The 21008-nt window shown below is 38.6% G+C and overlaps 1 protein-coding gene across 2 annotated transcripts in view; it reads left to right on the top strand.

Moving 5' to 3' along the window:
* The window catches only part of EMB2773 (PHD finger family protein), a 66310-nt gene that overhangs the window by 5486 nt on the left and 39816 nt on the right, over positions 1-21008 (top strand). Inside the window, exons 6-11 of one of the 2 annotated variants that reach the window (XM_088974874.1) lie at positions 2919-3026; positions 3198-3309; positions 19456-19549; positions 19665-19851; positions 19943-20374; positions 20445-20977. In XM_088974874.1, the coding sequence (XP_088831000.1) occupies positions 2919-3026; positions 3198-3309; positions 19456-19549; positions 19665-19851; positions 19943-20374; positions 20445-20977 (1466 nt within the window). Of the gene's footprint in view, positions 1-2918; positions 3027-3197; positions 3310-19452; positions 19550-19664; positions 19852-19942; positions 20375-20444; positions 20978-21008 lie in introns of both variants that reach the window. The other variant, XM_088974873.1, reaches the window with a different exon arrangement.

Raw genomic sequence — 21008 nt, 5'->3', positions numbered from 1 at the left:
CAAAGTTTAATTTCTTCCACCCAACACATGGAGGAGATCAGGCCTCATGAACAATCTGTCTTCTAGATGAAGAACATGCAATTATTCCCCTCGATCTGCAGAAATCTTCAACCTTAAAGTCAGCAAAGAGCTTTAAAGTGCTCACCCAATGTGCTACTCTTAGAGTAATCACCTCAATCACAGCTTCTTTACTTCTTTCCTTGTCTTCAAAGATATCCTTTCCTCCAAAATTGCCGAGATCACTGCTGCCATTAAACTTCTTTCTTTCATTGTTGTAGTTCCACAATCTGGCCTCCTCACTTTGCGGCCAACCCACAACCAACTTGGAATCTCCTTAAATAATTAGTTTTCTAATATTGATATGCCTTGCCTCTTATTTATCAAAAAAATATTCATATACCTTGCCCTTTGTCTCTTACACTGATTGGGCCTGAATACAAGGCAATTGATTTGTCTTCTTTAGTCCCCAAAACACCTCCTATACCTGAAATACCTGGATTTCCCATACTGTTTTCATCAAAGTTGAGCTTGATGAACCCAATATCTGGTTGAGACCAAATTGTTTTGGGCTGCAATTTAAAGAGGGACAGAAATGTGGAATAGTGTGGGAGCTCTAATCCCATACACAAAGTTGTAAAACTTTTTAACTCTAAATTCAATTAAAATTCTTCTTTGCCGATAAAAAAAATCTGGTGGAGACCAAAGAGGACTAGTGATAATCTTATTGGGATGAGATTAATAAGTGATAGCATGTCTCACCCTTGGCTTTGCACAGGACACACTAGTGAGTAGTGAGGGGATAAACACCATGCTATTTGACTTGAAGGGAAAAATATGAAATTTCAAGCTGTTAGAAAGAAGGGAAATTCAAAAGAAAAAAAAATACTGAAATTATATTTGTTACAATAGTAGAACAATACTGCAAGTTGGCCCCAAAATAGCCTTATTAAACACAAAAGACATGTTGAATCACAAAACAAGAGAATTTTGATATGGCTATGTGTTTTTTAAAAGAACTGTGCTTGTGAAGCTTGTGCCTCATCAAAAAAGTAAAGTGGTTAACTAGGAACATGAGATTTGAGGTAAAATGGGCAAGTAGGTCAGCTAATACTATGGCTGATTCTCTGGCTAAACAGGGGGTATCCAGGGAGGTCCTTTTTTGTGCTACTTTGTAAGTTGTTATAATATAGTGGAAGCTGTACTTAACCAACCAGGAGAGGTCGATCTCGTGCCTCTCCTTGGGACATTGTACTATTCTCCTCTGCTGATTAATATATCTCATTCATTTATCGAAAAAAAAAGCTTGTACCTCATCCCTTAGGCAAGTGAAGTGTGTAGCTGCACATGCCAGTTGTTCAAGCATCCATGGCCTTCTTTTGGCCTAAAGTGTAAAAGCTTGACTTTCAACCTTGATGTCATATCAATTTTTGTACTTTTTTTTTGTTTTACACATTTTTCTTTTGATTTTAATCATGGTTTAGGTGTTCTGGTGTAGTCAACCTTGGTTCTTTGGTTTTCAATTTTTTCTTTCAACCTTATATAATCCCAAAGACAAGACCTAAGTGTATGCTACTTTCTTTTGTTTTAGTTGGTTTGAATCTACCTAAAATCAATGAAGTGCTCAGTTGGGAAGAGTTATGAGACCTAGATGTATGCTTTTTTTATGTTTTAGTTGGTTAAGTTGCCTAAAATTCAATTAGAGATCAGTTTGGGAAGGGGAAGCCAGCTTAGGAGTTCTAGAGACATAGATGTTGGGCATCTGGTTATTATTTTATTTTTTAATAAATAATTTCTCTCTTGCCTCCCTCCCTCCTCATTCCTGTTGGAGATTCTAAGAGCTAAGTCATTTTGCTTGACTTCTCCTTATTTGTTACTAATTTCATCTCTTTATTAGTTTGGTTACAGTATATTTTCTCTAGATCTGTGGGACTTGTCACTTTTCTTACCATGGTTCTCTGCCCATGGAAGGGAAGTTGAGTTGGGAATGGAGGGAGTCAGAGTACATTGTGAGATGTTATTCGTGTTTTTCTTTTTTCTTTTGTATTTGTTATCACATCAGAGGACAGATCATGTAACTATTTGTAAATGGGACTTCTCACTTTTCTTACCATGGTTCTTTGCCTAGAGGAGGGGAGTTGAAATTGGGAGTAGATAATGAAACACTAGCTCTTTTTTTTTCTTCTCTCTCCTTTTCTGTTGATGTCTTCATTATTAAGGATGCTTGTTCTCCTATACTTGTCCTATTTTGTGTGTATGTATAACAGGTTTATAAAAATGATATACCATTGAAAACACTGTTAAAGAATTGTGTAAACGAGAAAGGTTGAGTAACTGGAACAGAAAAAAGGAAAATAAACCCTTTTTGCAATGATGTGTGAAGCACCAGCTGCAAAGGATTTTTCTTGCATCTTTTTGTATGCTAAGATACATATGTATATATTTTTTCAAATTGTATTTGCAGCAAGTAATTGCTATCTGTGGGATGCTTTCTGTTTTATGGACTGAAGATTTGGAGTTTTACCATGCACAGTTGAAGTTGAATTCTGCCTGTTGGATTTAATGATCAAAATTGAGCTTTCATGTTTGTAGATTAATGCAATTTTGTTTGATTGATGAACAGTTAGCAGTTATGAAAAATTACCTTAGTCCTAGTCCACCTTGGTATAGCCCATGGTAAATTAAGGTAACTCAGTAACATCACCATGTTTAATTAATGCCTATCTCCCGTCTTTTGTAGCCTGCTGATTTTTATTTATTTTTATTAAAAACATTTAAGTAATTACTTTTGGATGTTTATATAATCGAGATCTGAACCTCAGGAATTATATTACAAGCTTTATGTTTATATTTAGAGTGCAGCAACAGTGAAGTTTGTGCCTCTTTCTCTATTTTATTAGTAAACCTTGTTTTAATTGCAGTCTGACTCAGATCTTGTATCATCAATTATTTGTGCTCTGGAATGCATTCATGCAGCATTGGCTGTAATGTCTAACCATGATATGCCAAAGCAGATCTATAAAGAAGAGGTTTGTGTGCTCAAATCTCTTTCTTTCCTTTATTTTAGCTTTTTCTTGGGGACTGTAGGTTAGGCCATTTGTCAACTTAAGTTTGTCTTATTGGTGCATGCTAATTATCCTGTGATTCAGAGGATAATTGGAACTTTGTCGGATCTAATTAATATAACTTATTAATATCAGGTTATTGAAAGGATTCTTGACTTCTCTAGGCATCAGATCATGGGCATCATGTCAACTTGTGATCCATCATATCGTGCTTTGCATAAACCAAGTGAAAATGGGACAGTTGAAGGTATGCTTCTTCCCTTCTTAAATGAATATTCAAAATTGTCTTATCTTGTAACATATGCACCATGTTCTTTCATGTATCTAGGGTACTTACTGATGGCAGTGAAAGTGAAATCTGAGATGGGAATGGTTTCTCTGAGTTATAGAGTTTATATCATCGAACCAAAAGATAGAGGAGATATATGGGATGAGCTTGCTGAGGTTACGGTAGGAAGGTTGGCAGTGGATTTATGCTGCAATACAGATGTTGATCTAGACATCAGCATGGAACTTCTGTATAAAGAGTCTTCATTGTTGTCAATTGAAGAAGCATTGACATAACCACAAATTAGTTCATATGACCCAAGTATTTTTCTAGTTTTAAGAGTGAGTTATGTGGTCCAGGTCCATGTAAAAAATTCCAAAAAGTATATAAGAGAGTGTAGCAAGGAAAATATTCTGATTGTCGGCTTGATTTGTAAGTGTATAACAAAGATTGAGGGGTGGATTTGGTTCAACTGAACACGGCAATTGGAATTAGGCAAAATGTTTGTTTGTCTGGGTAAGGTAATAGTGGGGCATGTTATGAAAGGAGGTGATCCTGTTTTGGAGAAGGAAGAAGTTTCTGTTGAATCATTGCTCACTATATGATGGCATTTCTATAATGATATCTGATCCATTATCCATAGTGGTAAAGGCAATAGCCCAAACAATATTTTACCTATAGAAACGGTACTAGCAATTAAGATTATTGATAAGGAGGCACTTGAACCAACTATTTTTATTACCTAAGATCAATTATACATCATGATGGAGCAAAACATGATGATGTTGGTAATAAATTTAGAGCATAGTGATTAGTTGGAGAATTTGACAGAGAATAAGAACTAGCATGAGAAGGTGTAATCAATTTGTGGATGGTTTTGAACTCAAAGAATTGCCCTTAGCTTATAATTCCTTTACCTGATCCAACTTGCAGGCTAATCCAATTTGCTCCAAACTTGTTAGATTCTTTTTATTGTGGATTTGGAGGAGCACTGGGGTGATCTAGTTTTTAGAGCACTTCTAAGGGTCACTTCCGATCATTGGCCGATTATGATACATAAGGAAGTTTTGGGTGGTATAGGTTTGACACTTCGACTCTTTTCAGGTTTGAAAATATGTGTTTTTGTTCTAGTGGTTTAATGGATTATGTTAAGAAATGGTGGGAGGGGTGTAATCCAAGGGCTAGATGGGAAAGGATGAAATTTCATTAGATATTGAAGGAGTTGAAAAATAAAATAAAGGAGTTGAAATTTCAGGCTCATTTGATGTGAGAGACAAGGGGGAAGGTGGAATTTAAGAAGACAATGGGCAAGGTGCCAACCAGCTGGTTGGTAAGGTCTCTTGCTGGTCGTAGCAAAGACTTGGGATTGAATCCCGCCTACACCTGGGTTGGGGGATGGGATGTCTTTGGATAACCAAAATGAGATAGCTTGAGCTTTTGTGGATCATTTCAGTTCGTTGTTTAGGAGACCGTTGGATAATAGACTGTGGCTAGATGGTCTGGATTGGCCCAAGTTGAATGAGGAATCTAAGGCTTGTTTGGAGAGGAACTTTGAGTTGGTGGAGATAAAAGAGATTGTGTTTTTTATGGATAGATCCAAAGCTTTGGGTCTTGATTGTTTTATGATGGCCTTTTATCAATATTTTTGGGAAGTCTTAAAAGATGATTTATAGAAGGTGTTTAATGAATTTTTTAGGGATCGGTATAATGAATTCAGGGCTTAATTCACCTTTATCACATTAATCCCCAAGACATTTGAATCGCTGCACCCTAAGGACTTTAGGCCAATCAGTTTGATCAATAGCTTGTATAAATCATTGCTAAGGTGCTATCCAACAAAATTATGGTTGTCCTATCTTCTTTGATCTCTCCTTTTCAAGGGGCCTTTGTTCAGGATAGGTAATTTATTGATTAAATATTAATTTCCAACGAATGTGCTGAGGAAATAAGAAGATTTGGAAGGAGGGGATTGGTTTGCAAGTTGGGGATTCTGGGAAAGGCTTATGACTTGGTTGAATGGGGATTCTTGTTGGAAGTAATGAAGAGCTTTGGGTTTGGGGATAGATGGTGTAGATGGATTTAGGGTTGTATAAAGTCTGCTAATTATTCAATTTTGGTTAATGGGGCTATGGTGGAGCACTTTCCATCTATTAGGGGAATTAGGCAGGCCGACCCTCTATCCGCCTTTCTTTTTACTATGACAACAGATGTGCTTAGGTGACTGTTTTCTAGGGCTGATGCTAGAGGTTTGATGAGAAGTTGGAGAATTGGTAAAGAGGAGATTCCAAGCACCATCTTCAATTTGTTGTTGACATAATATTATTCTATGATTGGAATGATCAAAGATATGTGAGGAGTCTAAAGTGGATCATAATCTTGTTTGAGAGGATGCCAAATTTGAAAGTGAATTGGGATAAGAGTTGTCTTGTGGGATTGAACATGGACGATAACCAAGTGACTGAATGAGCTGATTTGTTGGGGTGTGAGGTGGATCATATGCCTACGAGTTATTTGGGCTTGGCCTTGGGGTATAATGAAAAGGGGTGTAACTTTTGGAACCCAATGGTGGTGAAATTAACTAAGAAATTGGCTTTTTTGAAAGAAGAGCTATCTATCTTTGGGGGGTAGGACCATTCTTATTAAGTCCATTCTTGCCAATTTGTTGATTTATTTCACGTCCATTTTTAGAATTCCTAGTGAGTTAGCAAGAAGCTTGAGAAATTGATGAGTAGGAGTGGATTCGAGTTGAGCCGAGCCGAATACTTGGCTATTCGAGCTTGGTTCCTGGGAAGTGTTAGGCTTGTCTTTGATTTGAGCTAGAGACTTGAGTTAAAGCTCGACTCGGTTCAAAAGCACTCGCAAGTTCGAGCTCGGCTCAGCTTAAGCTCGACTGCAAGCTAAACTTTTTCTAAAAACTAAAAATTATAATTTTTTTTTATTTTACATACAAAAAAGAATTATAAAAATTATTTGTTATTATACATACAAAAAATAATTATGAAAATTGTTTTTATATACAAAAAATAGAAATATTATCAATAAAAATATTATTATATATATAATAAAAATAATTTATTTATTATACTAGGCTCGTGAGCCTCACGAGCCGAGCTTCATTGGGCTCGAGCTTGGCTTGATTAGCAAACTAGCCAATATATCTTGCTCGAGCTCGGCTTGAAGCTCGGTTTAAATTGAGCCGAGCCTAGCTCAAATAGCTCGTGAGAAGCTCAGCTCGTGGCCACTCCTATTGTTGAGGGACTTTTTGTGGGAGCCAGAGGAAGGGAGGAAAGATTGTAGAGTTTGTTGAGAAATTGTTAGAGGAAAGATCATAGGGCTTTGTTGGACTGTCTAGAAGAGAGAAATCAAAGGCTGTTTGAAGGCAAAGCCCTATGAGAGGCGGTACTTCGAGGGAGGTGAACGCCTTGGCCAAATTAAGAGAACCTGTTACGCATCTAGATCAAGGTCAAGGTGTCATTAGCTCAAGTATGTCTTCTTCCAATTCAAATGGCAAAGAAACAATCACTCCCGGTTCCCCTATAAGTGCAACATAGGTTGATCTTGAGGAGACTTCTCCAAGCAAACTCCCTCAAAACCTAGGTAGAATTGGTGACATTTCAGGTTATGGTGTTTCTAGTATGTTTTGTCTTGATTCTTGTATTCCTCAAGTTTTTGATACTAATATGCTCCCTTCCCCAATTGTTTTGTCTTCGCCCGCAGGTGAAGCTGACACTCATCCAAAAGCTGCCTATCTTGGTGACACTCTTCCGAAGCTGCCTGCCCTAGTGATTCAATCGAAGTAACAGAGGCTTTAGAGGATGTGGAGGCTCTGAATGATACTGTGGATGGAGGGGAAAGCATTTGGGGATTAATCTTGCAGACCTTTAGATTCTTGGTAGAGGAGGAATTAGGGGAGAATTTTGAAAAGGAACAAGATGGTGACACTCTAGTTCCTAGTTCCCAGCCTCCCAGGTAAGTGGAAGGGAGGGAGAAAGGGTAAATAACGGGTGAAAAAAATGACAAAGAGGAGAAATAGGAAGAAAAGTCAAAAAAAGAAAAGAGCGGAAGAGCAAGATAAATCTAAGAAGAAGCTTGAAGGAGGGACACCTAAAAGGAGGTAGAAGAAATTGAGTGAAGTGGAGAGATTGAGATGTGAAATGGGCTATGATAAGGGGTGTTTTGGGAGAAAAGGAAGGTGGTAGTCAAGTCAACTAAAGGTGGTGTCTAGGATTGCTCATAAGTTGTTTCTCAATGAAGATTATTAGTTGGAATGTAAGGGGATTGGGGAGTTCCAAGAAGAGAAGAGTGATAAGGGAAATGCTCAGAAAACAAAAGCCAGATGTTGTGTTGATTCAGGAATCCAAACTATCAGAGGTGGATAGGAGATGGGTGAGAAGTATTTGGTTAGCTAGAGGACTAAGTTTGGGCTTTTGCACAATCTTGGGGGTGCTGGCTTAGGGAGTATTTTGACAATTTGGAAAAACGAGGATTTGGACTATATAGATGAATTAATTGGTAACTATACAGTTATGGTGAAATTCAAAAGAAGAGTTGATGGATTGGAATGGGCTTTAACAAATGTTTATGGGCCAAATTCGTATTGAGAAAGGGAGGAGTTTTGGGAGGAATTAGCAGTTATAAGGGGATTGTGGGAGGGTTCATGGTGTTTGGGAGGGGATTTTAATGTTGTTAGGTTTGTCTCTACCATAGGATCATCTCAAGTATGAGGAAGTTCAATTATTTTGTGGGTTCGTTTGAATTGAGGGAGCTGTCGTTGGTGCAAGTTGATTTTACCTAGTCTAATTTTCAGGAAGAACCGCCTTGTTGTAAACTAGACAGATTTTTATTCTCTTCAAATTGGGAGGAAGTATGGGGTGGTTTGCTGACGAGGCCACTACTTAGACCTACGTCGGATCATTGTCTAGTTAGATTATCTCAAGAAAGACTAGGAGGAGGACCTTGCCCTTTCAGATTTGAAAACATGTGGCTGTTACATCCAAACTTCCAAAAGAAAGTGAAAGAATGGTGGGGAGAGGATTAGGTGGTGTGTAGATGGAAGTGATATAGATTTTATAAGAAGTTACAAAAGCTAAAAGCTAGGATCAAAGCTTGGAACAAAGAAGAGTTTTGTAGAATTGAAAACAGAGAAAGACGGTTATTATGGCTGGGTAGGGACATTGAGATTCAGTACAACTGGGTGAAGAGGAGTGCCAACTCATTTGCAAATGTGTTGGCCAAGCAAGGAGTGAATAGGGAGTCTATTTTGGGCTAGTTTTTAATTTTTTCTCTTTGTACTCCCTTTGTATTCTATTTTTGGGGAGCTAAGATATTTTATCTCCCCTCTTGTATCCATATTCCCTTTTTTCTTTTAATTTAATGAAGTTGGTGTTATTGATAAAAAAAAATGAAAACAGAAAGGAGGCTATTATTAAAAGGACGAACTTGATGCTACCGAGGTAGAGAGAGGATAGAGGCTTGAAGAAAGGGAAGAGAGATGGAAGTTGAAACAAGATTTGGAGGAAATTTTCAGAAAATAAGAGATAATCTGAAGACAAAAATCAAGATGCAAGTGGTTGAAGGAAGGAGATGGTAATACAAGATTTTGTTTGGCAAGTGGAAGAAAGAGGAAGAACATAGTTGAAAGTTTGGAATGGAATGGGGCAGTGCTGACAAGAGGGAGGAAGAGAATCAAAAGCTTTTGTGGAGCATTTTAACTCCATTTATGATAACCCAGTAGAGTAAGAGAGACTTTAACCGACTTTGAGTGGTATGTTGGAGAAAGGGATTTGTTGGAACCCCTGGAACGACCATTTGAGGTTCAAGAAATGAAACATACAGTTTTCTCTATGGAAAGATCAAAAGCCTCGAGCCCGAATGGATTCAGTATGGCTTTTTATCAAGACCATTGGGATATCTTAGGTGATGATCTAGTGGAGGTTTTCTTGGAATTCTTTGGAAGAGGAAAAATAAACGCGGGTGCAAATGCTACTTTCATAGCTTTGATCCCTAAGAAGGTGCCGCCTAAGGTCTTTAGACCTATCAGTCTGATTGGGAGTCTGTATAAGATCATTTCTAAAGTTCTTGCACTAAGACTCGAGAAAGTCCTCCCTTAATCTTATCGAATCAAGGGGCCTTTGTGAAAGGGAGACAAATTATTTATCATATTTTAATAGCCAATGAATGTGTGGATTACAAAAAAAGGGAAAATGAGAAAGGGGTTTGTTCTGTAAACTTGACCTAGATAAGGCTTATGATTTGGTGGATTAGGATTTCTTGATAGAAGTGTTGAGGAATAGAGGCTTTGGGGAGAGATGGTGTATGTGGATGTGTTTTGGAATGGTAGAATATTGATATGTTTCATTCTATTGCCAATGGGCATATTTATACAGTAAGCTGCTGCATTAAATAGAAAGAAAGAAAAATAGGAAGAAAAGAAAATAGAAAGAAGAAAAAATAGAAAGAATAGAAAATAGAAAGTACAAAAATAGAAAGAAAGAAACTTTCTAAATCAATCCTTCCACAATCCTATGAATATATACAATTCTATTTTCAGATCTGAACCAGTAACCCCACGTTTTCCAACACTCCCCCTCAAGCTGGTGAATAGAGATCCTCCATTCCCTGCTTGGCTATAATTCTCCGAAAGTCTGTACTATTGAGCCCTTCAGTAAGTACATCGGCCAGTTGTCCTTTTGTAGACACATAGGGAGTGCAAATCAACTTGCTGTCCAGTTTCTCTTTTATAAAGTGTCGGTCAATTTCGATGTGTTTTGTCTTGTCATGTTGAACAAGATTGTGAGCAATATTGATGGTTGACTTGTCACAATATAGTTTCGTAGGCTCTTCTCGTGGAATCTTCAGGTCTTTTAAAATTATCTTCAACTAGAGTAATTCACACACTCCTCGTGCCATAGCCCTGAATTCTGCCTTTGCACTTGACCGAGCCACTACATTTTGCTTCTTACTCCTCCAAATAACTAAGTTTCCTCCTAAGAAGGTACAATAACCAGAAGTGGACCGTCTATCTACTGGAGATCATGCATAATCGGCATCTGTATATGCTTCAAGAGTCAGTCCTTCATTTCTTTTGAATAAAATTCCTTTTCCTGGATTGGCTTTCAATTAGTGCAGAATTCGATGAGCAGCCTGCAGATGAACTTCTTTTAGGATTATGCATAAACTTACTTATTACACTTACAACGTATGCAATATCTAGTCGTGTATGTGCAAGATAAATGAGTTTTTCAATTAGTCTTTGGAACATCTCCTTGTCTACACTTGCATTCTCGTGGGCTTCTCCAAGTTTATGATTGGGATCTATAGGCGTGGAAGCTGATTTACATGCCATATTTCCTGTTTCTTTCAAAAGATCAACAACATACTTTTGTTGAGAGATAAAGATGCCTTGTTTAGAATGTGCAACTTCAATTCTGAGAAAATACTTTAGTCTCCCCATGTCTTTTATCTCAAATTCTCTGGCAAGGCAGTTTTTCAATGCTTCCTTCTCCTTTTTATCATTCCCAGTAACGATTATATCATCCACATAGACTAATAGTGTAGTAACTTCCCCTGAGGCTGTGTGTTTGATAAACATTGTGTGGTCACCTTGACTTTGCTTGTAACCTGTACTCGGCATTACCTTCGTAAACCTTCCAAACCATGCTCTCGGAGATTGTTTGAGTCTGTATAGTGCTTTCTTCAACCGACAAACTTTGTTCCCTTTCATGCCTTCTCCAAAACCCGGTGGAATATCCATGTATATCTCTTCTTCTAGATGACCATGGAGAAACACATTTTTTACATCAAACTGTTGCAAATCCCAATTATAGTTAGCAGCCAATGATAGTAACACCCTTACTGTATTCATTTTAACTACTGGGGCAAAAGTCTCTTGATAATCTATCCCATAAGTCTGTGTTTATCCCTTGGCTACCAGGCGTGCTCTGTACCTTTCTAATGACCCATCAAATTTGTACTTAATTGTGAACACCCATTTACAACCTACCGTCTTCTTGTTTCTTGGTAGATCCACAACTTCCCATGTGTTGTTTTTTTCTAATGCCTCCATTTCCACTCATGGCTTTTCTTCACTCCTTATTAGAAAGTGCTTCGGCTAGAGTATTAGGAATTGGAATGGTGTTAAGGCTGGTTAGAAAACTTTTATGGGATTTAGAGAATCTTTGGAATGATGCATATTTGGCTAAAGGGTACACTGGGCATTTGGTACATTCTCTGGTTCCTTTTCTCAGTGCAATAGGTAGGTCATACTCATACTCAGACTGTAATGGTGTAGGTTCAGGATCTAAACATCCCTCAGTTCTAGGATTAGGAGTTGAATCTTGAACTTGCACAGGTTGAGGATCTGGATTTTTCCTCCTAAAGTAAACCTGCATATATCTCACATTATCATGCACATCATTCGTGGGGTTAACAGTGTCCGAATTTGGTTCAATGGTCGGGTTGTTTGACTCTTGTTGAGACTCGGGAATGTGGGGCTCAGAGGAATGTGACTCAGAGGGATGTGATTCTTGACGATTGAATGTCTATGAGGAGGGTAAAACATCTAGGGAGAGTAGATCCGAGGCCTTATCTTCCATTAATGAGGGCTCCCTCTGAAGATAAGGTTGAGTGAAAAAAGATTTTCCTCCCTCAAATGTGACATCGATGGAGGTGTAGAATTTTCTAGTGGTTGGATGATAACAATTATATCTTTTCTGAGTTGGGGAATATCCCAAGAAGACACACCTGATTGCTCGTGGGTCTAATTTTCCCTTATTATGGACATGAACAAAGGCAGTGCAACAAAAAATTCTTGGTGTGAGATTATTTGAGGCTCGAATATCAGGGTAAAATCGAGAAAGGACTTGTATTGGGCTTCGGTTGTCAAGAACTTTAGATGGTAGTCTATTTATGGTGTAGGTACCAGTAAGGACAACTTCCCCCCAATATTGTTTTGGCACCTGATTTTGAAAGAGAAAGGCTCGGGTGGTTTGCAAAAGATGGCCATTTTTCTCTCAGCTACCCCATTCTGTTGGGGAGTGTTAACACAAGAGGATTCATGCACAATGCCTTCTTTCTGAAAAAATGGGGACAAATTCAGATTAAAATAATCTGTAGCATTATCAGATCGAAACCTTTTAATTCTCACACCAAACTGAGTTTGGACCATGTTATGAAAGTTGGGAAGAATCGTACCCATATCAGATTTAGACTTAAGAAGAAAAATCCATGTGACCCTAGTGCAATCATCAATAAAGGTGACGAACCATCTGGAACCAATAATGTTGGGAATTTGAGAAGGGCCCCATATATCCGATTGAATCAAATAAAAAGGAGTTGAAGATCTTTTATTGCTGATTGGGAAAGAAACCCTTTTGTGCTTAGCAAGTTCACAAACATCACAATGAAAGGTTTCAACATCATTTCTTTTAAACAAGGAAGGCAACATTGTTTTTAAAATAAGAAATGAAGGATGACCAAAACGGAAATGATGACGCCAAATTAAATCTTTATTGGAGGTAGATAAGAATGACTCGTGTGGGACATGCATAACAGTGTGAGACGATTTGCTGGTTGCTTCAAGGTAGTAGAGTCCATCTCTTTCCTTAGCAAGTCCAATCTTCTTCCCCGAAACTTGGTCCTGAAATACACAGTAAGAAGGGAAGAACACAACATTGCAGTTCGCATCCTGGGTGAGTTTATGTATAGAGATAAGGCTAGTGGATAACTTAGGAACATGAAGCACATTTTTAAGTAATAGGGATGGAGTAATTTGAATATTCCCAATCCCTGTCACTATGGTGAAAGAACCATCAGCAACAGAAATTTTTCTATTACTAGGACAGGGTGCATAGGTGAGAAAATGTAGTGAAGAGGGTGTCATGTGGTCAGTAGCTCCAAAATCAAGAATCCATGGAAAAACACTAGCCGAGGCATGTAATCCTAGAGATAAAGATTCACTTGAGAGAGCAAGAGAGGTAGAACCACTTCCTGGTTTCAAGGATTTCAGGAAGCACCTTAGCCTTTCAATTTCTTCATCATTAAATGGTCCCTGACTTGAGTGTTCTTGTTGCGGGGTTGTGGAGACATTATGGGCCTGTTGAACTCCTTTTGAAACTTCTCGATTTCCCCATTCCTTGCTGGATGTGGGAGGTTTCCCATGAAGTTTCCAGCATCGATTTTTCGTGTGTCTGGGCTTCTTGCAATAGGTGCACCAGAGGTTATCGTTAGAGTCACGAGTGGTTGTCACGAGTCAAGTTGTGATTGTTCTCACCGTTTGAACCACTGTAACTTCCTCCCCTTGCTTGCCACCATGGCTAAGCCTTTGGGATCTTTAGGCTCAAGCATGATTCCACGACGGCTTTCCTCAACTCTGACAAGGGCCATGACTTCATTCAATGGAAGCACTTCTTCTTTGCCAAGAATTTGTATCGGACCTGATCAAGTTCAGCATTCAGTCCGACCAAAAAATCATACACCCTATCTCTTTCAATAAAATTCTTCAAGATCACAGCATCATCTGCGCACTTTGTCTCAAGAACCTGATAATGATCAAGCTCATGCCATAAATTTTGCAGCAGACTTGCATACTCTGTAACACTTCTGCTCCCTTGTTTGGCCGCCATAGTCTTCACTTTGACCTCATAGACACGAGCAACGTCATGGGCTTTGGAATAGGTTTGTCGGACAACATCCCAAATAGCCTTTGCAGAGGGAGAAACATACAAGTATCACTGATCTCGGGTGCCATTGAACTCCACAACCATGACATAATCATGGAGTCCTCTTTGTCCTAAGCATCAAAATTTGGCTCGCCCAACCTTGGTCCTGTTCCAAGGAGGTGACTAATTTTTCCTTTTCCCTTCAAATAGGTATGCACTAGTTGTGACCACTTCAAGTAATTCTGGCCATTCAGTCTATATGTTGCTTGAATATTTTGCAAATCACCAGTGTGAGGATGAGAATTTGTTGCTCCATCGGTTTGGACGGGAGCACTTGTTGCAGTCATGTCGGACATTGTTAATGGAGGAAAAATCTGGCCAGCAGGAAAGGAGAATAAAGGAACACTGAAGGACAGAAGAGAAAAAACACAAAAAACTGGCAATGAAGGCCGAAAAAATCTCAAGGTTGACAAACCTAGAGCTCTGATACCGTGTTTTGGAATGGTAGAATACTGATATGTTTCATTCTATTGCCAATGGGCATATTTATATAGTAAGCTACTGCAATAAATAGAAAGAAAGAAAAATAGAAAGAAGAGAAAATAGAAAGTACAAAAATAGAAAGAAAAAACTTTCTAAATCAATCCTTCCGCAATCCTAGGAATATATACAATTCTATTTTCAGATTTGAACCAGTAACCCCACGTTTTCCAACAGGATGAAGGGTTGTATTACCTCTTGTCACTTCTCAATCTTAGTGAATGGAGTAGTTAGGGACTTCTTTCCTACAAAGAGGGGCCTTAGACAAGGAGACCTTTTGTCACCTTTCCTCTTCACCTTAGTAGTGGATGTCCAAAGTGTCTTGATTTCTAGGGCTGATTCAAGAAATCTACTAAAAGGTTGGAGAGTTGGGAGGCAACAAGTGATCGTCACTCACCTACAATTTGTGGATGATATCATTCTCTTTTGTGAAGGGGAAATTGAGGAGATGGATAATTTGAGATTGGTGGTGATGCATTTTGAGAGTCTCTAATATGAAAATCAATTGGAATAAGAGTTGTGTAGCGGGGGTGAATTTATGTGAAGATGAGGTGCATTTGGTGGCTGGGGCTTTAGGTTGCGAGGTAAGTGGTTGGCCTCTAGTATATTTAGGTCTGCCCTTGGGGGTAAATCCTAGAACAGAAAGCTTTTGGTACCCAGTCTTGGAAGGATTCACTAAGAAGCTAGCAAGGTGGAAGAGAAATTATATCTCACTAGGGGGTAGAATCACTTTAATCAAGTCCACTGTGGGCAACCTTTCTGTGTATTTTCTGTCTACCTTTAAGCTTCCTGCCAAGGTTGCCAGTAAGTTAGAAAAGCTCATGAGAGACTTTCTGTAGGAACTGGTTGACTAAAAAAAAGACCATTTAGTGAAGTGGGAAGTAGTTTCTAGGAAAAAGGAAGCAGGGGGGTCTAGGCATTGGCAATATCAAATTAAGAAATGTAGCTTTGTTAGGAAAATGGTTGTGGAGATTTCCTTTGGAGTAGGACAGATTGTGGCACTTGGTGGTGGAAAGTATTCACGGGATGGCAACTAATGGATGGGATGCTGGCGTCGACCCTAGGGCTTCAAATTTCTCCCCTGGAAAGCAATTGCTGGAGTCTTGCCTTCCTTTCAGCCTTTCATCAGATTTGGTGTGTGCTTAGGTAATAAACATCTATTTTGGGAGGACCTTTAGCTTGGGAACACCCCCCTTAAGGATAGATTCCCGATAATGTATTCTCTTTCCCTAAATAAATTCAAAACCATCTCCTCACTTCGTATGTCTAAGGGGACTTTGGATTGGGTTTGGGAAGAGGGTTGAGGGATTTAGAATTGGGTTCTACAGATGAGTTGTTCACTGTGTTGAGTTCAATTTTCCTAGGTCTTTCCTACCCAGACAGTAAAATTTGGAAAGTCTTCTTCAGGAACATTCTCTTGTTCGTCTTTTTTCAACGCCTTAGCTTAGTCTTCTATTGTGTTTGTCTCCTTTCCTGCTAAGGGAGTTTGGCATTCTCCTATGCCGCCTAAGGTTGGGGCTTTTTGCTAGGAAGTGGCTCTTCAAAAGATCAATACTATGGATGTACTTCAAAGTAAAAGGCCAAACTAGTGTCTTTCCCCACATGTCTGTTACCTTTGCTTAAGAAATGGTGAGACGGCGACTCATCTTTTGATTTCTTGCCCTTTTGCTTCTTATTTGTGGGATTGGTTCTCTTCTTTGTTTGGTTGCAGATGGATCCCCCCCTCGGGTGTGCTGAACCTTTTTGACTCTTGCTTCTTTTGACAATCAAGGAAAAGAGGCATGGTAATGTGGAGAAAAACAAGAACAACCATTCTTTGGTCAATTTGGGAAGAGAGAAACAATAGGATCTTCCTAGGGCAAGAAAAATCCAAGGAAGCACTTGTTGAGGTTGTCACCATCAAGGTTATGCATTGGCTGAAAGTACATCATCTCTTCAAGGACTTCTCCTCAGTTGACTTAATTAGAAATTGGAGTGTTATAGTTGTATCTTCTCCTTCCTCCCCTGTGGTACAAGAAATTTGGGTACCACCGCCTCAGCTCAGGATGAAGCTAAACTTTGATGGAAGCTCCTTGGGTACTCCAGGTCAGTCGGGAGTTGGGAATGTGTCAGAAATGAGGAAGGAAAAGTCTTGGCCCTATGCCCAATTGGGGTGGGAGATTCATTAAGGGCAGAAGTAATGGCCTTACTTCAATGTTTGAGACTGGCAAAACAATGGGGAATGCAACAGTTAGAAGTGGAAGGAGACTCCAAGCTGGTAATAGGGTGGATGCAATCTGGAAACTTGGGAGTTTGGTCTCTTAGACAGCCTCTAAGAGAAATTATTAGCTTAGCAAGGAGAGTGGGGTGCACTTTAAATGGGTAAGAAGGTAAGCAAATGGAATGGCTGATACTTTAGCTAAGTAAGGAGTTACTAGGGAGGCTTTGTTTTGGGCTTGTTTGTAAGTTTTTGTTTTTTTTTTCATCCATTTCGTGGGTGGTAAGTCTGTAATCCTTTCAATTCTCTAATGAAAGTTACCTTTTCCTATAAAAAAATTATTTTTGGCTCTTTTCATTGCTCCCATTGGCATTGGTGATTCATTAAGGGTGGAAATCCTTGCTGTGTTGGAAGGAGCTAAGAGAGCCAAAGAGCTTGACCTTTCTTAGGTGCTAATTGAAGGGGATTCTAAGTTCAATTGTCAAAAAAAAAATGAAGGGGATTCTAAGTTGGTTATTGTCTGCCTTCAAAAAGAGGAGGAGAGGGGATGGTGGGCTTACATAAACGTAAAAAAAAGGAAATTTAGACATTTGACACATGGGTTGGATATCAAGCTGAATTGGGTGAAGAGGGATGCCAACTCCATGGCTGATGCTTTAGCTAAACAAGGGGTGGGAAGAAACACTAATTTTGGGCTCTATTGTAATCCATTTTCTTGCTTCTATCCGGGGGAATTAAGAGAGTTTATCTCCTCCTTATTTGTATCTTCCATTTTTCTGATTTATTAATGAATTTCAGTTATTGATAAAAAAAAGTTGGAGAATTTGGTGCAATGTCCTCAAAGAACTCAATATCAATTTGTATTCCTTGAAATCAATAAAGGAAGTTTTGAATACCAGGGTTATTAAAAGGGCTAAAGTGGATAGGCAAGTAGGTTTGTTTCTCCATTCCTTTGGATGTAATCTGGACTATTTGGAAGGACAAATATCAGATAGTATTCACAATAGTGTAGCCCAGGAAGATGAAGTGATGAGGAAGGTGTTTTGCTCCATTTGTTTTCCTGGTTGTCAGTTTTAAATGAATTTAGGGAGTTTGCTTTTAGCAATATTATTTCTGCTCATATTTTGATGGGCTGAATTAGCTAAGTTTATTTGTTTTTTTAGAAAAGGAGTTTCTCTTGTCTTGTTGTATAAATGTACAGTCACCCATTTTATGGAAGTTTTGCGATTGTATATCGTCAGTGATGAAATTTTTACCTTTCTCAAAAAAACAAGAGTAGGGCGAGCAAAATGATTTATCCAAGTTGTATGGTTGTTGTATGCCAATTATATTAAAAGCAAAACTTTATAAGATGACCATAAAACAGCAGTGTCATGTGGTTCAGTATGTTAGGAATTAGGAAACGTCATGTCCAAAAACGAATGATTGAAATAATGATTGTACAAATGAATGAAGGTTAAGATTGGAAATGATGGAATTAGTAATGAATGCATTAGGAATGGCTTGAGATTGGCCAAACAGGTGACTGAATGAGGATACATTGACTGAGATGTTTTTTTTTCCATGTGCATAGATGGCCGATGGTTTTTCCTATGAGATGGAATGGCCAACAGTTAGAAGGCTCTAAAAGAGCAATTATTGGAGAAGGCCAAAGAAGACATGGGCTAAAGAGTGATAAGCAGTGATCAAAGGACTTGCTAGTTGACGTAAGACATGGCTCTTGATAGAGTGCAATGGTGAGGCTGGGTTCATATACCTTGATAGTTTGGATTAAGGCTTTATTGAGTTAAATTGTCTATGCATATATGAAAGTCTAGCTGATGTAGACGAGTGCCTTATTGCCTGGGTGCTTAGGTGTCAATAACAGATTCCAACAAAGAAGGCCGGGATTTTTAATATGACTTCCATGATTGACATGGATCATGTTTATCCTTTTCTATTATTCTAGATTCATCAAAAAATAGGCAATAATGTGGACAGTGGACTGGTCACACCAAATCATCAATTTCAAATGGCAATGATACGCCCAGTCATGTAAGTAGTCTGTACAATATAATACAATACAAATGATTCTTATATAGAAACACAACAACAAACAAAGGTAAAAAGCATTACAAAATGAAAAGTACCTGTGCAGAAATACACAAGTTTATTCAAAATACATGGATCAGGTAAGATAACATATTTGTATCATGTGACCATCAAACACATCGTATATCAGCAGTATTTTAATAGAAAAAAGATGAACCTTGTACAAAATGAAAATATTTTCTTGTTGTGAAGCACTCTCTTCTCTCCTTTCCTCAAAACTTCATATGCTTTAGAACCCTTTTGTCTTAACCCTCTACAGTAAGTATATAAACCAGTTGAGTGGGTGTATCAACAACCATGCTATTATGTTAGAACTGGGGAATTATGGTGACTGTCTTGTCATTTGGCATGCCAAGCTTTACACCTTGTCATCTAGCTGGCTACTACATTATATAATTTGATGCATCCCCATAAATTGAACTCGAAGAGTGTTTTATTGTCTAGGTGTTGCCTGGGCACAACTTAGGCATCACTTAACTGTGCTATGATCTAGTAGATTAGCATTCATTTATTTGTTTTATCCTCTTTATTGGTATGCTCATGTGATTTTACAATTTACAACTGCCTTTTGTCTTGTATTTTTTTTGTGACATATTGATTGGATAAGCTTATCATCACTTTATTTTTTTCATCCAGAAGATGATGATGAAGAGATTGATGCTGAATTTGGTTCAGTGAGCAAGAAGCGCCGTGGTTCTAGAAGTGTTAAAATGAAGAAGCCAACAGTGAACAAGTGTGGTTATTACTATTGCCTCTTTTTGTTTGCTTTGGTTTTTTAGATCATGTAGCTTTTCTTTGTAAACCCAAATGAGTTATTTTCTCATTACTCTCTGTTGTTATGTTGTCAGGGTTTCTGCTGCAGTTAATTCAATACTCCAGAAACTTTGTACAATTCTTGGCTTTCTTGGGGACCTTTTATTAATAGAACGCCTACCAGATAGTTGCATTCTGCAGTTAATGAAAACGAGCTTTGGAACCTTCTTAGTTGATAATATCCAGCTATTGCAATTGAAGGCCATCAGTTTAATCTGTGGGGTATGCATTTATGTGATTTTTTGTTGACCAGTTGTCTGTTATGCCAATCTCTATGTTCTTATTTAGTTCGATATTTCATGATTGGTTGCAGGTGTATTCTTCATATACACAGCATAGGAATTTTTTAATAGATGAAACACTTCAACTTCTCTGGAAGCTACCATCTTCAAAACGAGCACTGCGAGCTTACCATCTACCTGATGAAGAGCAGAGGCAGATTCAGATGATCACAGCCTTGCTGATTCAGTTGGTTCAGTGCAGTGCAAATCTTCCTGAAGTGTTAAGGCAACCATTGACTGGAAGTCAAATCTTAGAAGCCTCTCTTGATCCTAGTTATCCAACAAAATGCCATGAAGCTGCTACAGAGGGTTGCTGCCTTTTCTGGACTCGTGTTCTTCAGCGGTTTACGACAGTGAAAACCCAGGATGCATCTGAGTTGAAAGTGATTATGGAGAATCTTGTTATGGATTTGCTGACAACATTGAACTTGCCCGAATATCCTGCTTCTGCTCCTATTCTTGAGGTGATAGTTCTCAACAAAATATATAATCAAGTGTTTTACATTGGTTTTGTGTTAATAGTGTTACTTGCAGGTTCTGTGTGTCCTACTGCTCCAGAATGCTGGACTGAAATCAAAGGATATCTCTGCACGGTCCATGGCCATTGACATTCTTGGGACAGTTGCTGCAAGGTTGAAGCGTGATTCTGTTCTATGCGACATGGATAAGTTATGGATTTTACAGGAATTGGTTGGTGGAAACAGAGATGATGACAGTTATCCGAAAGATGTATGTTCTATTTGCCTTGATGGAAGGGGTGGAAAAATGTTGTACCTTTGTCATGGTTGTCAAAGATTGTTTCATACAGATTGTATGGGAGTTGCAGAGCATGAAGTTCCTGCTCGTGGTTGGTGCTGCCAATTTTGTCTCTGTAAGAAGCAATTGGTCGTTCTGCAATCATACTGCAAATCACAGTCCAAGGATGATACCCAGAAGAATGAGTTGGTGTCGGAAAGAACTTCTGAAGCTTCAGAAATGATTACCAAAGTGGAGATTGTTCAACAAATGCTCTTGAATTACCTCTATGAAGCCGGTTCTACAGATGACATACACCTTTTTGCTCGCTGGTTTGTTTCTCAGTTGAACTTACTTCTGAAG

This window comes from Nelumbo lutea, chromosome 3 (assembly GCF_056320005.1).
Source record: "Nelumbo lutea isolate HS-2025 chromosome 3, American lotus-T2T, whole genome shotgun sequence".
NCBI classification, from domain to species: domain Eukaryota; kingdom Viridiplantae; phylum Streptophyta; class Magnoliopsida; order Proteales; family Nelumbonaceae; genus Nelumbo; species Nelumbo lutea.
Note: the sequence above shows the minus strand (reverse complement) of the source record. Positions and strands in the feature narration are given on the sequence as shown.